Source organism: Diplotaxodon limnothrissa, linkage group LG1 (genome assembly GCF_057381915.1).
Source record: "Diplotaxodon limnothrissa isolate DT_005_m linkage group LG1, D_limnothrissa_male_GT1.1, whole genome shotgun sequence".
NCBI classification, from domain to species: Eukaryota; Metazoa; Chordata; class Actinopteri; order Cichliformes; family Cichlidae; genus Diplotaxodon; species Diplotaxodon limnothrissa.
In genome coordinates, this window is record NC_140596.1 from 15078835 (window position 1) to 15102634 (window position 23800).

The 23800-nt window shown below is 38.9% G+C and overlaps 1 protein-coding gene across 1 annotated transcript in view; it reads left to right on the forward strand.

The window, feature by feature from the left end:
• ush2a (Usher syndrome 2A (autosomal recessive, mild)) overlaps window positions 1-23800 on the forward strand; it is a 237806-nt gene that overhangs the window by 99835 nt on the left and 114171 nt on the right. Inside the window, exons 29-43 of the mRNA XM_085369549.1 lie at window positions 2187-2317; window positions 5434-5560; window positions 6413-6514; window positions 6803-6991; window positions 7424-7554; window positions 7660-7939; window positions 8424-8648; window positions 9267-9347; window positions 10957-11145; window positions 12686-12823; window positions 13715-13790; window positions 14080-14165; window positions 14949-15108; window positions 21161-21323; window positions 21430-21577. Of these exons, the coding sequence (XP_085225675.1) occupies window positions 2187-2317; window positions 5434-5560; window positions 6413-6514; window positions 6803-6991; window positions 7424-7554; window positions 7660-7939; window positions 8424-8648; window positions 9267-9347; window positions 10957-11145; window positions 12686-12823; window positions 13715-13790; window positions 14080-14165; window positions 14949-15108; window positions 21161-21323; window positions 21430-21577 (2226 nt within the window). The remainder of the gene's footprint in view (window positions 1-2186; window positions 2318-5433; window positions 5561-6412; window positions 6515-6802; window positions 6992-7423; window positions 7555-7659; window positions 7940-8423; window positions 8649-9266; window positions 9348-10956; window positions 11146-12685; window positions 12824-13714; window positions 13791-14079; window positions 14166-14948; window positions 15109-21160; window positions 21324-21429; window positions 21578-23800) is intronic.

The window sequence follows — 23800 nt, forward strand, 5'->3', positions numbered from 1 at the left end:
CCATATCAACTAATGCATGAAACCCTACAGATTGACTTCAATGGCTCCTTCTATGGTTATTTCTACATAACAGCTAGTTCGGGCTACCTTTATTTTTGTTTTGTTTTTTTCTATAGTCATGTGTGGTATACTTGTGTTTTTAAGATATATAAAAACAACTCAAGTCTTTCTTTTTGCTTCTTGCAACCATCTACAGGATAACAATAGATCCAGTTACAAAAAGCAAGAAAAGACTTCAAAACTGTGTAAAAAGGTTGAGATCTGAGCTCTGATAATCTGTATTCATTTTGAGTTTTCTGTATAGTGTCTGACTTCTCTCTGTTTTAAGAGAATTCACACACTAATTATTTTGCAAACACTTGCTTCTGATGAACCCTGGACTGACTGCATTGGTCTCCTCAGATCTTCCCACATGTCTGTTCTCTACTGAGACAGACAGAGCTGAAGAAACACACATACTCACAGACACACACATAAACCTTCTTGGTTTATGTGGTTATGTGGATCTAGTAGTGGATTAAGATCAAATCTCTGATCCATGGTAACATGACAAGGCAGCACGCTGGATGAATGTTTCGTGTGTGTGTGTGCACGTGTGTCTTAAAGGCTCTGCTGGCCTAAGAACCTCCAAATTTCCCACATTACTAAAATGCAAGGATTAATTCTGAATATTCCTCATCATTTGTTTTGTCAGATCCCAAATCCATTGTCATTTTAGGTGATATGATTTTTTAGGCTTCTCCAATTGAAAATAGCGTAACTGAGAATTATCTGAAAAAGGTAGAATTCAGACATTTTAGCAGTTTAGCATTTCCCTATGAGTTTTTAAGTTCTGAGCCACCAATCTTCTGACAGATTAATGCTACATGTATAACTTGAAAATGTAGGAAAGCAATAGAAACTTTTCCTAACACAATTATTGATAAAATGCTGTTTTGAAGGTGGCAACTAAACCGGCCAAAAATTTGGGGATTCAGAAAATGATCAATTTAATTTCATGTTTAATTTCTATCAAAACTTCAGTTTGTTGTGTTATCATATTTTCTCTCTTAACCCTAGTCTTTGACACTTTAAAGACTTCTCTGTTAACTACTTTATCCTACAAGGATAAAGAAAGGAAGGCTGTGGTATCATGAGATAAAAGCAAGACATTACAAGTGAAAGCTTCCAAAACTGTGGAAGCAGGTGTGTCTTCTAAGATCAATCTTCATGTTTTCCCTGAAGTATCTTAGTGGTAAGATTATCCTAGACGGCTGGCTTACACAGGAAATGAGGTCAGCTTAGAGATTTAGTGCTGTTGGGAAACAGTTATTTTGATAGAAATGTACATTTATCAGTCTTCCTCTTTCTTTTTTACTTAATGGTAAGCATTATGTGAGTACATGACGTCTCAGACTGGGGTTTAAACAATCCCTGCAGAGTCCTGTTGGTTCTTGTGACAGTGTGCGTGTATATATACAGCTGTGAAAAAGAAAGACTTCACAAGACTCTTTTGTATGTGATATGGTAAAAAGCTAAGCACGCCACCTGATTCAGTAGTTTGTAGAACCACTTTTGGCAACAAAACACTGTAAAAACAATGTAACTGTAGTCTGTATGAATTTTTGGCTCATTCTTCTTGACAGCATTATCTCAGTTCATAGAGATTTATGGGCATTCGTCTATGGACAGCATTTCAGTTGACTTAAGTTCTGGACTTTGGACTCTGCCATTGCAACATTTCGATTATTTTCTTTTCAGTGATTCTATTGTAGATTCATTAGTGTGCTTGGGATGACTTTAAAATACTTTAATATACAGTTCATGGTCAATGAGTCCTCAGTTCCGCTGGCTCCACTCCCACCGTGCTTGATATTTGGTATATGATGTGCATTATGGCCAAACATCTCACACCTGAAGCCTTTAAACCAGGAAATTGCCCAAACGTCTGCTTTTATAGAGATGACCACACTTACTGATGATCAGTTAATCAAGTGCATTTAATTAATTTAATGACCCTCTTTATCTTGATGCAAGCAGTGAGGGTTTTATATAAAATACATGCTGTAGGCAACCTGAACTTTCTGTGGTCAGCTTTAACACTGAGATAATGTGTAACTCGGAATTAAAATCCTCTTTTAGGCTGTCTCTCTCTTTTACTAAATGTCCATCTCCCCCATCTTGTTCCTTGTCTCCCTTTGTATCAGGTGTTGAGCTGAGTTTTAAGACTCGGGCCCCTGATGGCCTGCTACTCTGCAGCTTCTCTCCAGGAAATCAGGAAGAGTTTTTGGCTGTTCAGATAAAAAATGGACGGCCCTACTTTTTGTTTGACCCACAGGTAGGTAATGTGTTTCAAAAGCGTCTCTGCATAATTGAAACATTTAAATTACGCCGTACTACAACATACATTTTGTTTGCTGCTGTATTTATCTGTATTTACTGATTGTGCATTTTTGTCTAACACCTGATTTTTTTTCCCATTTAATTCTACTCCTTATACCTACTCACTTTTCTCACCTGTGTTTTTCTTTCCTTCTGTATTGCTCTCTCTCCAAGTCTCTTCCATTTTCTCTCTCACTTTCTCTCATCTAATAAATGTGATCTGTAGCCCCTCATTGGTTTCTGTCAGGGAGGCAGGGAAAGGGGAAAAACTTTGAAAGTGTGTCAACGTTTGAATTGGACTGCAATTAACTCATTCCCTGCAGTCACCACGCGCGAATACCAATTGCAAGCTAATTAAGCTTTGCACCCATGCACGCACACATACACACACTCATACACATGCACACAGCCACACAGCCTGACTTTCCTTATCCATCCATACAGACGCATGTAGAAGGGTTAAAGAGTCAACGACTTCGATGATGAAAGTGATGATGGGAGATGATTACACATACTTCCATCAGGCCACCAACTAATTACACACTCAAACAAACATGCACATACACACTTTAGTTTCTCATTAGTATCATTGTGCAATATTTTATCAAAAACTCTTCATCAAAATGTAACTATGGGTTATATCTGTCTATGCAGATGGGTGTATGTCACTGAACAGATCATTGACTATCACTGTTGATTAGTGTGTCTGTGGTTATGTTGCTAGATGTGTGATGGAGTGTATGTGTATCTTCTCCAACTGGGTTGATTCCTTTGTTTAGGCTAGTTTGGAGTAATTAACAGTAGGAGTGGAGTCATGGCTTATTAGTGTTCCCCTAGATACATATAGCTGGGCCCATTACTTCCCCCTATTAGCCTGTTGAGCTAGCCTAATGGGATTACCAATGCAGGGGGGAGGGGGTAATTTAGCATGACACAGGCAGGTGATATGCTCATAAATGCGTGCACATGTGAGCTGCCACACATGCACTTATATCGCAGCTCAAGAACATTTAAGAAAGCATTCACTCAAAATGTAAAAGAGGCAGTTTATACTTTATTGATGCAGGTGAGTAGTGGTTAATGTGTCAGCAACTAGCTATAAATGTACAAGTGCATCCATGCATGGAGCTGTGGTGTCTGTCACATAATGCCAAACATGCGGCGTTTTTCAGACTCAGACTGGTTTAAAGGCAAGAGGTGTTTCTTTGCAATGGCCATAAAAAATTATGGCAAGTTATGACTTTATTCTTTGTTGCTGATTATTATTGTTTTGTCCGATATCACTTATTTGATAGGTCTAGTCATTTTATTATCAGGGCAGGAATCCTGGCAGTTTAGTAATATTATCAACAAAAGAGGAAATGAAATAACTAAAGATTTACTGACATAATGGAGTAAAAAGTCGATCAACAGATGTTTTCAAATTTCAATTTAAGCTTGTGATTTATCCAGGTTTTTCTACACTGAAAACGGGTCTCATAAACTAAAAATCCAAACAATATTATTTTACAGCAACAAATGTCCAGGTAGCGTCTCTCAGTCTCTCAAAGTGTGCAAGTGTAGAGGCCCCACAAGTCATCTATGAGGTGCAGCACATCCAGATAAACCCTCTTTCGATCAGATGGTGACTAAAGGAAAAAGAAAAAAACTCAGAGCAACTTGTCTTCAGGTCAAACTTTATTCTCCCCACATATGCACTCCTTAGTTGTGAGCTAGTGAGACCATCAGACTTGAACTTGAGATGACAAAACTGTGTGAGGCTTTCTTTGACCATTTGTTCCATCTGTTCTTAAAAAAAAAAAAGGTTAAATGCCAGTTTTAGTGTGTGAAGACTTGACTGACATGAGGACAGTAAGAAAGTTTAAACACAGATCTAAATGTCATCTGATGTAGAAGTGACAAACCACTTCATCCTTTGTCGCCTCCTCTCTGTTGAGAGATGGCCACACATGCACACACACCCCACACACATTTCCTTTTCATTCTGTCTGTCTCTTACATGTATTCAGAACACACATAAACACACCAAAACGTCATGCTCATATTGTGTTATAAGCTGCCAAGTATTTGCAGGAAAGTCACAGATGCAGCACTTTGGATAAGTGCTTTATATTATGTGTGTGTGTTGACTTCTTCTATCACATACTGTATATTAAAGAGATTGGGCATTGGGGCATCCAACAGTGGACACACACAAATCAAAGGATGACACCACCTCATCACCAGACCTTTGTTTCATCAAACTATTTGCTTTTAGCACACATATTGTCTGATCCTATAATTTTCCTCACAATATAAAATATCAGTGCTTTTCAGTAAAACCATCTTAAATCGAATGGTATTTATAAATTTATCTCAATATTACTATCCAGAAGAGTTGAGTGCCAATTGCTTCCACTACTATTTTACTATTCTTTGGGCAGGTGCTTGTTTTGTGTGTGTGTGTGTGTGTGTGTGTGTGTGTGTGTGTGTGTGTGTGTGTGTGTGTGTGTGTGTGTGTGCGTGCGCGCGTTAGGAGTTTTAAAAAAATCAAGTAAATAGACTCCTCCCCCATTGTCTTGTTAAGTAGAGCTGTCTAGCAAAGATAGTAAAGATGTCCGAGTCTGATATACTTTGGCATTCATACATTTATTGATCTCATCATTAAATCTTCATCACCACATGTGCGTCTGTGTAGATGTGTGCATCTACCCATACTTTTCTTTTACTACATTACTCTTTGGCTGCTTGCTAAAAGCTGATCACAACAATGACGTCATACTTAATAGGTAGCAAAAAGCCTTGTAACAACACTTTGATGGTTATATGTGCATGTTTGTGTCCTTTTGAAGATGATGTGTGTCTGTGTGATTGGTATCGCTGATCCTTGATTTTTAGTTAGAGTTTAAAGATTTACCTCATCCACGTGTTTTGCTATAGCTCGATCTGTGTCTTTTGAGCCAGCAATCTTAGGTTGTGTTAACTGATCTGTGATAGTTTGGAAAAAAATGTAAGTCAGTGGATATCCTCACACCATCAGTTCATTTGTGCTTGTGTCATGGGTTTCATGCGTGCTTGTGTTTATGTGTGTAGGGTTCAGCGGTGGCTGTGAGCGTACAGGGTGATGGAGGGCACCGCTACAATGATGGACAATGGCATAGTATTAGAGCAACGAGGCAAGGGGCCGTGGGAACAATCGTTGTAAACGATCAATACAGAGGTAACTCTCCTTGTATTCATACTGACCACTGTGTGCATCTGCTCCGTGTGTGGGTGTGTGTGTAATATGCTTATCTACATACATATATCTGGATGTGAATCTTGTGAGGCTGATGTTGATTGTCTGTGTTTTTCTATGTATATATTCTGTAAATCCCCCCACCCTGACTAGGAGATATTATCCAGGTTAATTCCACCCAGTCTGTGTATGATAACAAAAATATTACTGTATCGTATGTGACTAACCAGTTTCACAGCAATGCTCTTTGCTTGTCTGTTAAGCCACTTAGCACTGATCTATAAATATTTCAGTTATAGAAAGCACACCCAATCAAGTGATGAAATAATGTTGGGTTTACAGATGAGAGAAATTTTATTTAAAAAATTAAATCTATCTTTAGGCACTTTGTTACTAGCAGGCTGTTGCATATATGCATTCATTCACATTCATTTATTTTTGTAACAACAAAGTGATTTACGAAAAGCTATTAGCTGGAAACTTGGCGTGGTGTGCAGTGGCTTCTTAAAAATTCAGAGGAAATTGGACAAGTGGAGGACAAAAGAAGGAAAAACGATATCTATAGCAGAGGAACAGTCTCTGAAAGTCAGCAAAGACCTGAAGAATAAACATGGTTGCACCAAATATTGACTTTACTCATTAGAATTGTGCAAAATCTGTTTTTACCTTATATGCTTCCCTTATATGAGAGGTACATCTACATTTTCTTTCCATATATTTCACTGTTCCCCCTGTGCTTTTGTGTCTTAAATTATTCAATATAATAATATAATATTATGTATTCTTTTTATTCTCCACTTCCTCTCTTTTGCTTCTTATTTTCACCACCATCAGGAAGTGCAACAGCTTTAAGTGGTAGCACAATGATTGGTGAGAACATGGGAGTGTTCATTGGAGGGCTGCCAGAAAATTTCATTCTACTAAGACAGGATTCAGGTGGGTTTTCACCTACATATTAAAATCTTTCATGTGGCCACTGGATTATATGCATGTTTTCTGGCTATCTGATATATAATTTAGCGAGGTATACTGTAAGATGACTAGAGGTTTCTGGATCTGATTGAGAGTTGAGCTCATATTCATGCACAAATACTGTGTCTTCTTCCTCATGAAAATCCCTTATTTGACCTTGTGCCTCAAAATGTTGAATAGTCTTTGATTGGAAGTAACAAGTAAACATTTTTAATGTAATCTTATGACTTTTGTTTTTGCTTGTCTCACCAGGAGATGCCAGACTTGTGCGAAAGCGCTTCTCTGGTTGCCTCAGAGATGTGAGTTTTAAGATGTCCGACAGCCCCTCAGAGGAATGGCAAAGTCTTGACTGGGCAAAAGCCACAAAGAAAGTTGCAGTGTATGAAAGCTGGGAGGGATGTCCTCTTCAAACTGTGGATGGAGCCCATTTTCTGGGTCATGGTAGGACCGTAAAGTGCAAAAATAGCATACTGCTATGTTGAAAACCACATGATGTAGCAGCGTATCAGTTACAATAAGCATGAAGTGCTTGGTGCTGTGCAAATATGTGTTCAGATACAACTTTACACTCTTTTTAGTGCTCCTAATGCACTGTCAACACAACATATCTTAATAAGATGCTTGCCGCTGATGTTGGTGGTAATGAGTTTGTTTCATGTTGATAAATATGATGATAAGTTAATTGGCCTCTGTGTGAAAGATCAGGTTCATTAGTGTACATTTCCTCCATTACTGCTGTCTAAAAAGGCCAGCTCATACAGTCTTTCGTCTGTCACTTATGAATAGATGACGGGAAATTTAAATACCTTTTGCACGTTTTAAATTTGACTCGTTCTGCTGGTAAAACTGACACTTTTCTCCTCCTGGTTTCAGGTTACTTGGAATTGGACTCAGGTGTATTTACTGGAGGGCAGATCTTTGATATTTCTATGGACTTTAGGACAGACCAGCTGAATGCGCTGTTGCTCTTCACATACAACACACAAACTGAAGACTTTATGCTGGTAAAAGCAGAGACGTGTTTCAAATTATCGTACTAATGCTGAAAATACTCAAATGAATCTAATGACAGACTTTAACGTTTTCTTTACTGGTTTATATTTTTTAAGGTGGAGCTGGAAGCTGGTCTCTTGTCCTTCATTCTCTCCTCTGAAGGTCATGTGATTGAACTCAGCATGTGGGTGGGGCTTAGCTACTGCGATGGAGACTGGAAACAACTGTCATTGGCAAAACGCGGCTCGCTTATCTCAGCTGCTGTCAATGACTGGGCAGAGGAAGCAAGGGGAATGGGAGGAGCAGTGACGCTGAGAGTTGATTCACCATTATATTTGGGGGGCGTGCCACCAGAGCTCATACATTCTGCTCTAGACAGGCGAAGTCACAAACATGGTGAGATAACATGCACTGAGGTAGTATTTGCATGTCGCTCATTAAAGTGGCAGATGCCAAACCAAGAAAAATGTCTCATTTAGCTACAGTCTCCTATACAGTTCCTTGAATCTCATCATCAAGCATAGTATTTACATATTTTGAGCTCATTGTTTGGCTTTCTTTTCAGTTGGACAAGTTAAAGTACATTTATTTGCAGTTATAACTTGCCTGCTCTTCTGTGTAGCAGAAGAATCACTAAATTAATTAACTTTGACGCATAGCAATCATACTATTTGCTAACATTTGACTAAAATTTAAGAGCATTGTAAATTTGGCATCAGTAAACCTGTGGCATAATTATATGAGTCGGGAAATCCCATTTGACATGTAAAAAAATGGAAAATGCAATTTCCCTGATATAATAAAGATTCCTTCTCACTTTTGCTTCTACTTTTTATACTCTCTCTCTCTGCTTTATGTTTCCTTTTCTTACGTTTCACAGGTCTAGGAGGGTGTTTAAAGGATCTTACTATAAGAAGTGGTAACAGAAACCCTCCCATCAGCCAAAGTGTTAATCTCTCTGTTGCCTCACGCCGTTCTGTCAGAGTCTACTTAGATGGTTGTCCTACCAGTGAAAGCCGGTACAACTGCAGAGGAAACGATTCAGTCCTGGTGTACAGTGGAAAAAAGACTCAAGCCACAGATTATAATCTACAGCCTTTCACTGGTAACACCGCACAGTATACATACACAGTGTCAGCATTACGTTTGTAGGTGTGCTCAATCTTCAGGGAATGCATTAAAAAATAAGAATTATGAGAGTTTTTAAGTACTAAGTTACCAGTAGAGATATTGAGGTTCTATTTCATAACATATTTCATTGTTGAGTGTGTCACATTGAGAAAGCTTTGCCACAGTGTTGTTTTCATTCAAAAGTCTGTTGCTTTTTGTGTCACTGTATAGTTGCTTGATACATGAAGACCTATTTTTATGGCTTTGAGGCACAGCTTCCAGCTATACCATGTTAGCAGCTCACTCTAATTAGTAGTAATTGCTTTTACATCATCATGTTCTCTGATTAAAGCTTACACTGGGGGTATTACTGTGTTGCAACATTATATTACTGACACAGAGATGAATACAAGCTAACCATCCAAGAAGTTCAAATAGAATTTACAGCTGGAAATTACATCACATTAGCTTTAAGAACATGTTATACTTTTAGTGCACTTTTTGTCAAACACAGTTTTGACTAAAACAGTTTTGCCTTGCCTCTGTTTTTTCCTCCCCCTATCCCTAATCCCTTTTCCTGTGTATGAAAACACACATACACATATATTTTAAGAGTACTTGTACAGGTTTGTGGCCTTGGCTGCAGGAGGCTGGGCGGCCGGACCTTGGGAAAGAGGACGCAGCCGAGGCAAAGGTAAAATGTCATTGTGTATGAGATCCTTATTATCATGCTGATATGCTGGCAGATGTTAGCAACAAAATGCATCCAAACACCCAAACTCTACAAGTGCAGTTATAGAATATAACCAGAGTCCTTTAAACGTGGTATCTGCTATAGTATTTTAGTTTGTTCAATGAGTTCTGTCTTGGAATTATATTCCAAAGACAAAGTTACTTGCAAAATGTTAAAAATTTTCCCTGACAGTCTGAAACAGAAGCTTAATTTTCTAACACTGATTTTCATGTTAAGCATGGTGAGGTGTGTTACTGTATGTTCACTTTGTTGTACTTTGTTCAGTAGAGTAAGTCTTTGATCTTGAGAGATTTTGGCTGTAAAACCACTGCTATGTTGTACAGTATGTGAGTAATCCAAAGCCAGTGAGTGATATTACATGTGCCTGACGGTATGAGAGATTGATAAGGCCTCTATAAAGGGCATCACAGTAAAAGGCTGTTAACCCAGAATGGCCTGTGTGGTCCCTTGTGTAATATAAAGCTCCTCGTTAGTAGTGAACAATACACTGGTAGGTCTCGGTACACCATACTATGACCAGAAAGAGGAATGGAGGATCAGGAGGGAGGAAGTGCTAAAAAACATTAAGAAATTAAGAGAGAGCTGGGGATTGAGGGCAAGGGATAAGTGGAAAAGCAGGAGAAGGGAAGAGCAAAGAGTCATAAACGAATTAAAAGAAAAGTGAGAAAATGCAAGGAGATGAAGAAATATGCACAGTGACTGGATATTAAAGGGAGAAAGAAAAGGATAAGAATGCAAGAAAATGGTAAAATTGGTGAATGAAGGTGAAAGTAGAAAAAAACATGAACTTCATAACACAAAATAACTAAAGGTTTACACAAAATAGAACATACAGCCCAAAATAAAATAAATAAATAGCCGAATATCCAGCACAGCTGGCCTCATTTTGTGATATTAAAGATACGAATGATATGTGGATACATTTTCAGATACCGAAGAATGTGTGAGCCTTATGGTGTGTAATAATGTATCTATAATTTCAGTTATTTGACTATTTTAAAAGTTTGCACGGAAGATGACTGGTGACAGAAAATGAAGGTGATTGTAATGCAGAGGATGGAAGTGGGATGGGAGTTGGGCCACCAGAGCTGCTGAGGGTATCAGAGAGAGAAATAAGGGGAGTGTTAGAGAGAAAGAGGGAGGCTGATTGCTGTGAAATATAGCCCAGAATGAATGGCTGGCTGTATTAAATCAGCGCTGAAAAAGTTACTACTCTCATAAATACTATTTATGCTAATGGCGAGGTATGATTTACTGGGCCTATTAAAACACAGAGAGATGGGGAATGCTTTTTCTTTATTCTCATGTCCGCCCATCTTGTTGTTTTGCTTTTCGTGCATATTTTTTCATGTATATTTTCCTGTTTAGATTTTATTTTGACATTTGTTTGCCCTGAACTAATTCCTGTATTTCTTTTTTTATTATTATTCTTAAGATGTATTTTGTTAAGTTTAACTATTGTATGTGATTGTTTTCTTTCTTTAATACCATGGGATTTTTTTTCCTACACAGTCTCATTTTGCATCTCTCTTCCTTTTGGCCTTTCAAGTACCTACATCTGTACCACCTCCAATAAAGGTTCAGAGTTTAAACGCCTACAGTGCCAAGGTGAGCTGGGTGCCACCCACTGGTGACATAAGGGGACTGATTGACAGATATGAGCTAAAGGCCTACAACAGAGACTACCGAGAACTACCACCTGTCAGAGCCACATTCCTGGCTAACGGAAACTTCACAGGTAAAAAATGCACGAAACTATTGTAGTCATAAATATAATGCATACAACGTAGCTTGCCATTGCCAGTGTGTGAATGTGTGTGTGAATGGATGGATGACTGAATGTAGTGTAAAGCGCTTTGGGGTCCTTGGGGACTGAGTAAAGCGCTATACAAATGCAGGCCATTTACAAAGACACATTTTAAAATTTATTTAAGCTCTACACCTCCCCAAAAGTATGTCATCCTTTGCTCTTTGCATTTTTACTCACTATGTGCACTATGTTGCAGAACGTTTTACTGCTTGCACTTTTGTTTTGGATGTTATACTGCATTCTTTTGAGCACTTAACAATCAAACTTAAAACAACAAACAATAGACATCACTTTACATACAGGTAAATTTAGCTTTAGTTCTGTTTGCCTTATTGCACCTGTTGTCCTTTACATTTTAGCCTTTACTAAAAAAGCATTCATAATGTCTCCTTTGCTTACTTTCTTCCTTTTTCAGATTTGTATTTCAGACAAAACATACTAGTGCATGTACTCACTGTCCTGGCCAACCCTGTTAATTTCTCCTTGGCAAGTCCCCAGGTTTAGGAGACTGTCTCCATTTGGAACAAGACACTCAGGACTACCCCAATGATGTCATACCCTGGCATTGCTCCTTTTTCTCTCTCTCTAGCTGTTGCTCACTTTTCGATCTTTCCCCACTTCATCTTTTATGATGATGATGATGTCTGCGTCCGCTGCTGCTATTCGTCCCCCCTCTCATCCACTTCGCCATGTCTCTAGGCAAATATGAAGATGAGCTCTCTGTCTCAGTCTTTCTCAGTGTCTCTCTCGCTGCTTCTCATTCACTCCCCCTCTCTTTGCCAGACATTAAGTCCACCCTGATAAGGCTTCTTCTTAATTTATGATGGCCTCAACACCTGACTGCAGAATTACACCAATGGCTAAAAAACACAGAAAAGCAAATGAGGGTGTAATGGCAGCCGAGTGGGGCCCTGGCCCCTAATTGAATTAAAAGACATGGGTAACAGTAAGGGAGAGTGAAAAAGAGAGACAAGTGCAGCGTGATTGGACACAACGGTGGGGAGACTTGGGAGGGGGTGGAAGAGAAGAGAGGGTGACTTAGAAAATACAGAGAAGGGTGGAGAGGGCCAAGACGGTGAGGACAAAAAACATCCAAAGAGAGACGGCTGAAGCTTTACAATTAGAATAGACTCTCTGTTTGCCAAGCACAGTAGATTTGCTTAGCAACAGCAGCCCATAGTTACAAGTAAAGCATTTAAATTGTGTTGTTGATGCTTGTTGATAAAGACTCAAGTAAAGGATACAAATAGGCCTGATTTGTCACAAAGGACTTACAAAGGATATTTTTACAATCTTTCAGGGCTTGTGTCGAGCAATACTCTATACCCATAGTGTATGTACACTGCAAATATGCATTCTGACATGTAGCTGAGTTAACAAAATTGAGTTTGTATTCTTCAAAGTTATTCTTTTTTAAACGGTGTAATGCGTAAACCTTATTCATTGACATTTATATGCTCCTCTTAAGGTGTGCTGTCGGGTCTCACTCCGTCTACTCGGTACATTGTCACCGTGAGTGCCTGTTCTCCTGTTGGTTGCACTGAGAGCCTTCGTAACAACAATGGTGATAATGATTTGAGATGGAGTATCGCAACCCCAGAGGAAGGTAAGCAACAAACACATGCAAACTTTCACAGATTCATGCACCTATGAACAGAACTTCAGTGTCAGCGTCCTTACCAGTAGAAGAAATGTATGATTCTTTATGCACAGAGACACAGAGCGCAGAGACTTCTAAACACACTTAGATATGTTCAACCTGTTTCCTGCATGAGATACATAGCATATGAAAAAAGGAGAGGAGTGCTGGCACAAGAAAGGAGGAGACAAAAGAGAGGGTAAAAAGCAAAGAGAGGTTATTTGCCAGCTTGTTAAGTCATATAAAAACATGCATGAAGAAAGAAAAAGTAAAAGAGGAAAAGACATATTTTTATGTTATATGTTACTTTAATCTGTACTGGACTAACAGGCCTTGTTGGGGAGATAATGTGACGGCAGAGGTCAGTACAGAGACAGCAAAAATCAATCTGAAGTTAAAGAAAAAAACAGATTACTGTATTGATTTTCACTGAGCACAGAGTTAAGACACTGAAACATGTTAGAGAGACTGGAGAAAGAATTAATTTAAAACACACACAAATGCAGCACAGACACTTTTTTTACTCACTTATCCTTGAGTACAGGCACATTTTTCTTCACCTTATTTGAGATCAGTGAACATGAGATCATAAAATTTTCACGTTTCTCTCTTGGTGAAAACCTTTTGAAAAGTAATCCAAAGCGATGTCACTGTCTAACACCATATGAAATACTGAATTATTTATCGGTGACATTTGATGATATAGAATGATAACCTCTATAAAGCTAAGGCTTGCCATAGTTTTTCTTCACTGTTACTTAAAAGATACACTACGTGTTCATATTTACTCTAGTTCCTTATGCCGATCACTATATTTGTGTTAACATAAAAACTTGATTTTATTCTTCTATGCATCAGTTCCCGATGCTGTGTCTCCTCCAGCTGCAGTCTCATCCCCCACAGCACTCTATGTTAACTGGGAACCTCCAGCAAGGTAACAAAAAATACAGTTTTTACCTGTCCTCTCTCACCTCCATGCTGCATATTAATATTTAACTCAAGAACCTTCACCAATGACGAGGAAGTAATAAGTACATTCTGAATTAGTAGTAAATGGACAGTATTGTAAAACAGGAACAGAATTTGGTTCTGTATTGCTTATATTTTCCCCCAGCTTGAATAAATGTGTAGCCAACATAGATTTTGGCACAAAAACAATATATGGTATAGTGTACACAATATAATAATATTACCTTCATCTCACTTTTTTGTTCCACTGATAGGCCCAATGGAGGCATTACAGAGTACCTCCTCTATCACAACAACCAAATGGTCTACAGAGGGAAAAACAGACAACACAACATCACTGGTAAAGAGGAGAGAGTGCATGTGAGGTTGTGTGTGTGTGCTCCAGCGTAACTGTGACTGTAGAGGGATGGGGCCTCGGAGTAAAGAGAAGGGGAACACTGAAGAAAGGCAAAATGGAGTGGAGGATTAGCATTTGAAAGCAGGAAGAGTGTCTGAGTCCTCACCAAGGGAATAGCACTTTGAAAAAGACGGCTAAACACACACACACATGAAAATGAAGCAGCGGAGAAACAAAGAAAACTAAACATTAGCGCACGTGCATACACACAATTTGCTTTGAAGGCTCTCACTAAAGAGATCTAAATAAGGTATGAAACACATGTCACACAACTGAGCCATGCGCCGGATAGACTCACACATTAATACAATACACATATACACATGGAATGCAGAAATGTGCATAAACACACATACAAACACATGAACAGGACACTCATCCTATACAGCTTTACTGCCCAGCAATGAGTGTCTTTCTAGGTTAATGAAGGCATGAGAGCACATATCATCCCTGCTGGGTTAATAATGCACAGTGTCTGATTGGAAGGATTATGAATATAGTAATTATACATTATTTGGAAGAATTGAATGTGTAACACAGAGTGAGATTACAAAAGATGGTAAATGGAGAATAGGTTTGAAACAAAGAAAGATCCTTAAAGAGAAAGAACAGTGAAGATACAGTCAGGGAAGAGGAGTATTGATGGTTGTAGGTGCAACACAAGTTAATCGTTTTGAACTATCGCTTCTCTCTTTCACTTTTTGGGTGTGTGCATTTGTGTTGCAGGTCTTGGTGTATACACCACTCATGTCCTGATATTGAGTGCATGCACTTCAGTGGGTTGCACCAACAGTTCACAAGTTACAATGCTGACTTCACAGCTTCCTCCTGGACCTCTGCAAGCACCAACTCTTACCCCGCTAGACTCTCGAACTATTTTTGTAGAGTAAGTACACACACACACACACACACACACACACACACGTGTATTAGTATTTGATGGTAATATCTAAGCATATATACGCACAGAACTAGGGTGCACTCACATTTTTAAATTATTCAAAATGTATAAAACCTTTATTTGTATTTTATAAGTTTTGCCTGGGCAGTATACAAGGACAGAGAGAGACTAAGCAAGAGCGAGTCAGTGACCTTCTGCAGTTGTGTTTACCATGCAGAATATTCTTCTACGCTTGACCTTTCACCATTAGAGGGAGGTGACAAGGGAAGATAGATCTCTGTACTTTTTTTTATAATGTTCCCAGTTTTTCTGTATATGTGTGTGAAAGTGTGTGAGCCATTAGCGTTATCCGCTGCAGAAAAAATACATTACTACTCATATGCATGCAGGGCCCTGACCTTAGTCATGATTATGCTGCCCTGTGCCCAAAAAAGTAAAACATGCTATAATTTGCAAATCACTTAAGCCTTATATTTATTTTTAGTTAATCCAGCTGAAAAAGACAGAATGTTTTTTTAATTTCTGTTTGATATACTATATGTTTATATAATAATAATAATATTTTATACAGTGGGGCAAAAAAGTATTTAGTCAGCCACCGATTGTGCAAGTTCCCCCACTTAAAATGATGACAGAGGTCAGTAATTTGCACCAGAGGTACACTTCAACTGTGAGAGACAGAATGTGAAAAAAAAATCCATGAATTCACATGGTAGGATTTGTAAAGAATTAATTCGTAAATTAGGGTGGAAAATAAGTATTTGGTCACCTCAAACAAGGAAAATCTCTGGCTCTCACAGACCTGTAACGTCTTCTGTAAGAAGCTTTTCTGTCCCCCACTCGTTACCTGTATGAATGGCACCTGTTTGAACTCATCATCTGTATAAAAGACACCTGTCCACAGCCTCAAACAGTCAGACTCCAAACTCCGCCATGGCCAAGACCAAAGAGCTTTCGAAGGACACCAGGAAAAGTATTGTAGACCTGCACCAGACTGGGAAGAGTGAATCTACAATAGGCAAGCAGCTTGGTGTGAAAAAAATCAACTGTGGGAGCAATCATCAGAAAATGGAAGACATACAAGACCACTGATAATCTCCCTCGATCTGGGGCTCCACGCAAGATCTCATCCCGTGGGGTCAAAATGATCATGAGAACGATGAGCAAAGATCCCAGAACCACATGGGGGGACCTGGTGAATGACCTGCAGAGAGCTGGGACCAAAGTAACAAAGGTCACCATCAGTAACACACTACAACGGCAGGGAATCAAATCCCGCAGTGCCAGACGTGTTCCGCTGCTGAAGCCAGTGCATGTCCAGGCCCGTCTGAAGTTTGCCAGAGAGCACATGGATGATACAGCAGAGGATTGGGAGAATGTCATGTGGTCAGATGAAACCAAAGTAGAACTTTTTGGTATAAACTCAACTCGTCGTGTTTGGAGGAAGAAGAATACTGAGTTGCATCCCAAGAACACCATACCTACTGTGAAGCATGGGGGTGGAAACATCATGCTATGGGGCTGTTTTTCTGCCAAGGGGACAGGACGACTGATCCGTGTTAAGGACAGAATGAATGGGGCCATGTATCGTGAGATTTTGAGCCAAAACCTCCTTCCATCAGTGAGAACTTTGAAGATGAAACGAGGCTGGGTCTTCCAACATGACAATGATCCAAAACACACTGCCCGGGCAACAAAGGAGTGGCTCCGTAAGAAGCATTTGAAAGTCCTGGAGTGGCCTAGCCAGTCTCCAGACCTCAACCCCATAGAAAATCTGTGGCGGGAGTTGAAAGTCCGTGTTGCTCGGCGACAGCCCCAAAACATCACTGCTCTCGAGAAGATCTGCATGGAGGAATGGGCCAAAATACCAGCTGCTGTGTGTGCAAACCTGGTAAAGACCTATAGTAAACGTTTGACCTCTGTTATTGCCAACAAAGGTTATGTTACAAAGTATTGAGTTGTATTTTTGTTATTGACCAAATACTTATTTTCCACCCTGATTTACGAATAAATTCTTTACAAATCCTACCATGTGAATTCATGGATTTTTTTTTCACATTCTGTCTCTCACAGTTGAAGTGTACCTCTGGTGCAAATTACTGACCTCTGTCATCATTTTAGGTGGGGGAACTTGCACAATCGGTGGCTGACTAAATACTTTTTTGCCCCACTGTACGTGATCCCCGTGGGGAAATTGCTCTCTGCATTTAACCCATTCACTCAGTGAAGCAGTGGGCAGTGTGTTGGGACAGTACCTTGCTCAGAGGTACCTCAGGGTAGCCGTTCAGTGGATTTGAATCCTCGACCTTCCGATCATGGGGCCACCACTCTACCTACTGAGCTATCCCTCATAAATAAACATTCACATATATATATAAATGTTTATTAATCTCGCTGTCACCCCCAGAGTGTGGTATGTATGTGTTCCTCAAGCTTGGATCTTCTACAAGCGGCCTGAGAGTTTGAATGTTTTGTGCAGTATCTTAGCTGTTCCTAGGATTGCACTCTTTTTCCACATCAGAAACCTCTAATGTTGTACCTGGAGTCTGGTGGGTCCTCTCTTCCAGTTTCAGGTTTACAGCTTCTAATGCTCAATGCAGTCAAAGTGTGGAAATGATGAGCCAAACCTTGGCAGAAGAGAACAGTGGAACTAAATGAGCCCCTTACAATGACAAATGCATCTACTAAGCTGATGATGATTGTTTCCAGACTCAAGTTAGACACATTACCAAATGATCTATGACTACCCCAACTCATTGACAGAGTATCGTCAGATGAGATGCTTGCAGATGTAAACACTGCTCTACGCACCATCCCCACAATTGGTATCACTGAAACCAGCGAGCTAATATACACCACTGCCACAGTAATCCTAGAAGCACTTGGGTAAGAAGATCAAGCCAAAATCAGAGAAACCTGGAGAAACATGTTAGTCAGTAAACTGAGGTGCAGTTGGCATCATATACTTGTATTTGATTGTTTAGCATTGTTTTTGTTTTTTAAAATAAAAATGCACTGCAAAAAGATTTCTTACAAAATATTCGTTCTGTGAACCTGTTTAAACTACAGGTCCAGGTAGTTTATACAGGTTGGCTGTTGAAAAGGAAAATTAAATTACCTGACAGAATGCATTGACCGCCACAGTATTCCTATATAGAGTGGGGGAGTGTATTGTTTCATTTCCTGAGCCTTTAAAATGCTTTTGATCAACATATTCACTAGGTGTGGGAAGGCTGTATATTGCCTTGTTAGCACATTGGTAATAGGCAAAGGTTGAGAGATCAGACCTAGTCAATATTACTCTATTGTGTCTGTGAGAAAAGTAAGATAGCTAGGAAAAAATGTAAAGAAATAGTAAAGAGAATGAAATAATTTTTTTTGTTGTTGTTTAAAAAAAACACAGAGAAAAAATCTCTTAAAGAAAATGGGATAGGTGAAGAGAAGGGTGAGAGACTGTGAGAAAGGTTGAAGAAGGCTGCTGGAGGCAAACAAAACAGTATCAGCAGATTTATATCCTGCCCTCACCAAACACTGCCTGACTCATACACATTCATACACAACCAAGCAGACATAGGATCATATGAATACCTATACTGTCAGATATGCACATGGTCACAAATGAAAAGAACCTGATAAAACATTCTGAAACAATCTGAAGTGAATTCATTGATGCATAGATTGTGACTGGAATCATTTTCTGTCGTGTGTGCGTGTGTGTGTGCATATGTGTCTGTGCGTGTTTTGATGCATTTGAAACACCTACTGTAGCATGAAGTACCAGAAAGACTTTTGGCAAAAAAAATATTGCCAACAAGTTCCAAAAAGTTTATGCAGATAAGCTCAAAATGAGCATGTTTAAAGATGAGTGTGGTCACACACACGAGTACTGATATGGGGAGAGCCGATACATAAAAACATGTAATGATGTCCTTCTGAGGACCCAAAAAAGGTCCGATCCCACTGTAAAATTCTCTGTAGTTTATGTTGTTGTGTTGCTTGTACAATTTAGAGAGCAAAAGGAAATATGCAAGAGAACAAAAGTGCAGAAGGCAGGTTAACAGTACACTCAAACCTTCATCATCTCAAATGTTTGCTTTTAAATTTAACATTCAGAGAGGGCACCTGGCTTTTTCACACTACTTTCAAAACGCACTTTTAAAACAATTACCATAGTGAATTATTATACAGATTATTACAATTCCCCTTTGATTCAGTTTTTCAAAAGTGGACATATATCACGCTGCCAATCGACAGCATATAAATCTTATAATAAATGTGATAGATTAGCCACAGTGGCTAATTGTGTGCTAACACACACTCATCAGTCATTCAAAAAATGGCTTTTAATGGGAGGACCCAAGAAAGGAATCCATCACTTTTTAAAATGGCCTCCCTTCGCGACCATGCCAGGTGGGTTGTACTGCCTTCAGGGATTTGTAAGAATTGCAGGACAATTTATAAAGTGTATTTTAGTGCTCCTTTTTTATGACTTTTTTTTTTTTTACTTCATACTTCAGAAAATCTTAGTTATCAAATATCTTATCAGAGGGATTTTTACTTATAAAATGTGTAATAGTTAGTGAACACACTTCACTGCCAGCTTAAAACAGATTTAATTTAGTATATTTGAGTTTGCAAAAAAAACCAAAACATTTTGGCAAATAAGATTTTATCTTTTCTGAACAAAATCATTGTAAAGATGGAACATCTCATTTATGTTGCAGAATCCAAACACATCAAATCTGTTTAGTCATTAGTATTCAAACTTAGAACCAACAAAAGTACAGCAGTAATTATATAAATATATTTTCCTGAGTCGTGCTCTTTCACATTGGCCCCCTTTTTATAACAGCGCTAGATAGTTGACATGTCTTGATTTCCTAATGCCATTTCTGGTCTTTTTTTCTCCTCTTTGCTGGGGATGACCTTCCTGTTCTAAATATAGAAAAGGAGACACCTCAGCCTGACTGTTGAAGGAAACTGTGTGCGCAGTGTGCTGTACGTGTGTGTACGTGCCTCTGTGCACATGTAAGGAAGCCTACCACTGCACTGTGTTTACTTCAGCTGACAGAAGAAACATGGTGATGAAGGCAGACACTGACATGCAGATACTCAGAGCAGTCTGTTTCAGTCGGGACTGCCACAGACACAGACACACATTTCACTCCTTTTTCGCGTCTTATTTTTATCTTGATGTTTTAATTCGAGCGTTGTGCAGACCTCTGCACTTAATGGTAATGTATTCATAAAGTTTGGCATTGCTCACCTGGTCGAGCAGGCAAGCCATATGACAAAGCCTTACTGCAGGGGCCTGGGTTCAAGTCTCCCCAGGATGTTACCCATGTGCTATCACCCCCACTCTCTCCTTCCTTTCTTGTCTCTTACTATCCTGACCATCAACATTAAAAAATGCCAAACATATTTATACGAGTTTACAAATCAAATACTATTATTTATTTAAAAAAAACAAACAGGCATTATTAGATACTAACAGACAGTCAAGACGATTCAAGACGTCCTTGAACCTCATGAGGGTTGCAGTTTAGTTTCATTTGTGAAAAACTCGAAAAGTTGATTCTGTTCATCTGGACATAGCGTTTTCTTAGCGAACAGAATCAGGTTTTGGACATTTACTTGCCTGGATGATTGAGCATGCATCAATTTGTGAAAAACCAAAATGTAAAATGTTTTGATCAAATGTTAACAAAAGCCAATACTTCTATATATTTAAAGTACCAGGTTTTTGCAACACGATGAAAAAAAAAACGTTAAGCAGAGAAGTGATGCAACTAAGTCTACAGGGGTTTTTTTTCTGTTGTATAAAGTCCTAAACTATATTAGATTTTAGGTAAATAGGGAAAAAAAACATAAGTAAATGATTAATAGGAAATAACTGGGAACTGGCTGAATTATAAGTATAGTCATATTAAAAGTGTTTCCCACTGGGCTACAGTAAAGTTTTCACACTAGGATTTTTGAAAAGCAGAAAAGTGAAAGGTCGAATTTATTTTATGTTTATTTTTCTCTTCATTTCTAGGTGGTCACATCCCTCTCAGATAAATGGTGTTTTGGAGTTTTATTTGATCTTCCTGTCTCATGACAGTGCAGAGCGTGTGCTAGCCTATAACAGCTCTGAAGTTTTTGAAGACTACACGCTCCGCAACCTAACCCCTGGAACTCTTTACACCATCACAGTAGCTGTAAGTCCATTGCGCCTTAATTTTGACTTTCAATTTGTTCGTTTGTATCATATTCATTCTTATGTTATTGTTTATGTGTGTGCATGTGTATGTGTGTGCATGGCAGGCTTGTACAGGAGGTGGATGTACTTTAAGTCCACCAAGCCAGGCTCAGACTGAAGAGAGCACCCCTGAAAATGTCCCTGCACCACTGGTCACTCCTTTGTCCCCCAATGCGCTCAATGTCACCTGGACTCCTCCTGACACTCCAAATGGTGAGAGGGTACACACCTACACAAAAATACAAAACCATTGATTTTTTTAAAATAAATTGTTATCAAGAATAACATGAGCATTGAATGAAGTGGAAGAAGAAGAAGAATGTCATGATGATAACAGCATGTGATATTAATAGACCTGAAGAACTGATTAAAAGGTGATGCTATTTACCATAACCCTGTGTCTATGACATAAATACAGATATAAAGGTTTGTCCGTGTTTCAAGGATGCTGTTCCTGTTACCGTGAAACAGAAGATCATTTACATGTGAGTGAGAGGAATCAGTTGAGTCTCCAGGAGTAGAGAAGAAGAAGAGGGAAACAGAAAGAGGAACTAAAAAGAGAGAGCACAAAGGACTCATAACGAAAAGAGAAAGAGACAGAGACAGGGTGAGAGAACAAACAATTTGAGATCGAGACTAATAGAGACCGAGAGGGAGAGGACAGCGCTTCACCAAGCTCCTTTAAGTGGATGAAAAGTGCTCCCTTTTGACTAAAGAGAGAACTGCAGGCTGAAAGAGCGTAGACTCGCTGTGATGGCCTTTCTCTCTGTTTTCTCTACTCCTCTACTCTCTCCTCTTCTCACCTTTGTCTTCTTCACCTGTCCCCAGTTAAAATCTGGGGGGAAAGTGTATTTTAAGAGTCTAAGGTGTCTATTTAAAACAGAATTTAAAGAGTTAAAGTGATCAAAAAAGGAGCAGCGTAACTACATAAGCTGTGTGGTTTATTTAGAGAAGGCAACGAGTGATCCGTATTCTATTAGTGTGATTCTCTCTCGTAATCAAAATTTGCAAAAGACTGATATAATCTTCTGAAAGGGAAATAATAGATATGGATTTGTATTTCTTTCTTTTTTTTTAAATGTTTCAGAATTTAATTCTGTTTTCATCGTCCCACATCCTATAAATCAAAAATCAGTGCATGTATGTCTTCAGTCTAAGGACAGAATGCAGAATTCACCTGTAGGTAGAAAAGAAACATGGGGCATCCCAGTTTGTAGAGGTTAAGAAGTAACGTCTGCATTCTCTCTTGTGAACTGTTAATGCAGCTGTGTTGCATCTCTTTTACTTTTTCCCGATATCGTCCATGGCCTGCTAATTGTTGTTGTGTGTTCCAATGAAAATACACATTAATCAGCATAAGCTAAAACGCTGTCTTTGATAAAAGCACAGAAATACTCCCAAAGACGTGAAATGCATTATGAAATACGTTAGTAGTTACTGTAAAAGAGATTGGCCCCACTTTTTTAAACGGTTTATCTTGATTTCTGAATCGACATAGGTCAAGTCAGCAGATGTTTGCTTTGAAATGAACTCATGTGTTTTAATACAACTCTTAAAGGTAAGTAGTTAAATAGCCGTGAAAATACAGTAAGTTTAAGTAACATTATGTATGACATGGTGCACTGAAAATTATGTATTTATCGATAATCTCAAGGACTATATCAACAAATAGTATATCTCATGAAACCAAATTAATTAAGCGAAGAAAACCCCTTGATCCCCTCCCATTTCACAGTCTCTTGACATACCACACACACTACCACATATTATCAAATGTTACTGTCATGCTCGTTAAAGTATGTGTAATTCCACAATGTGTGTGTGTGTGGAATGTGAATCGTGTGTGTTTTACGCTTAATGCCACATGAGTGCATTTTGCACCATAAACCCTGTGATGTGTGAGCATATTAGCCTGGATAAATTACTTAAAGCTTTTCTCAGTTGATGACAGAAATTTATAACAAGGGAAACACTTAATCATGATTACCCGATTATCTCGTGCTTAAAAAGCTTTAATTTTTGCTCAGAAAAGAAGAAGAGATCAGTACGTTTTTCCTCACTAACTCCTTTTTTTATACAAATGGATGGCAACAACCACGATGATGATGGTGATGGGTTCCAGAAGACCTAGATCCTATGTTATTTTCTCTTTCTCTCTTCCTTCCTCTCACTCTTTCTCCCCCCTTCTCCCCAATTCCGCAGGGATTTGTGGGGGATAATCCTCTCGGGGATTAGGTCGGGGCAACACGCAGACAAAGAGGGGAAATAAGCCTGTTATGCATTCGCTGCTTCATTTCCCAACCTGTCTTTATTACAGCCTATACTGATATGGGCTTATTCACACACACAAGCACATACAGATGTCCGCGCACATATGCACACGCTCTCACACGCATGTGATTGGCCACATTAAGAGCTCCCCAGATGTAGCTTGTG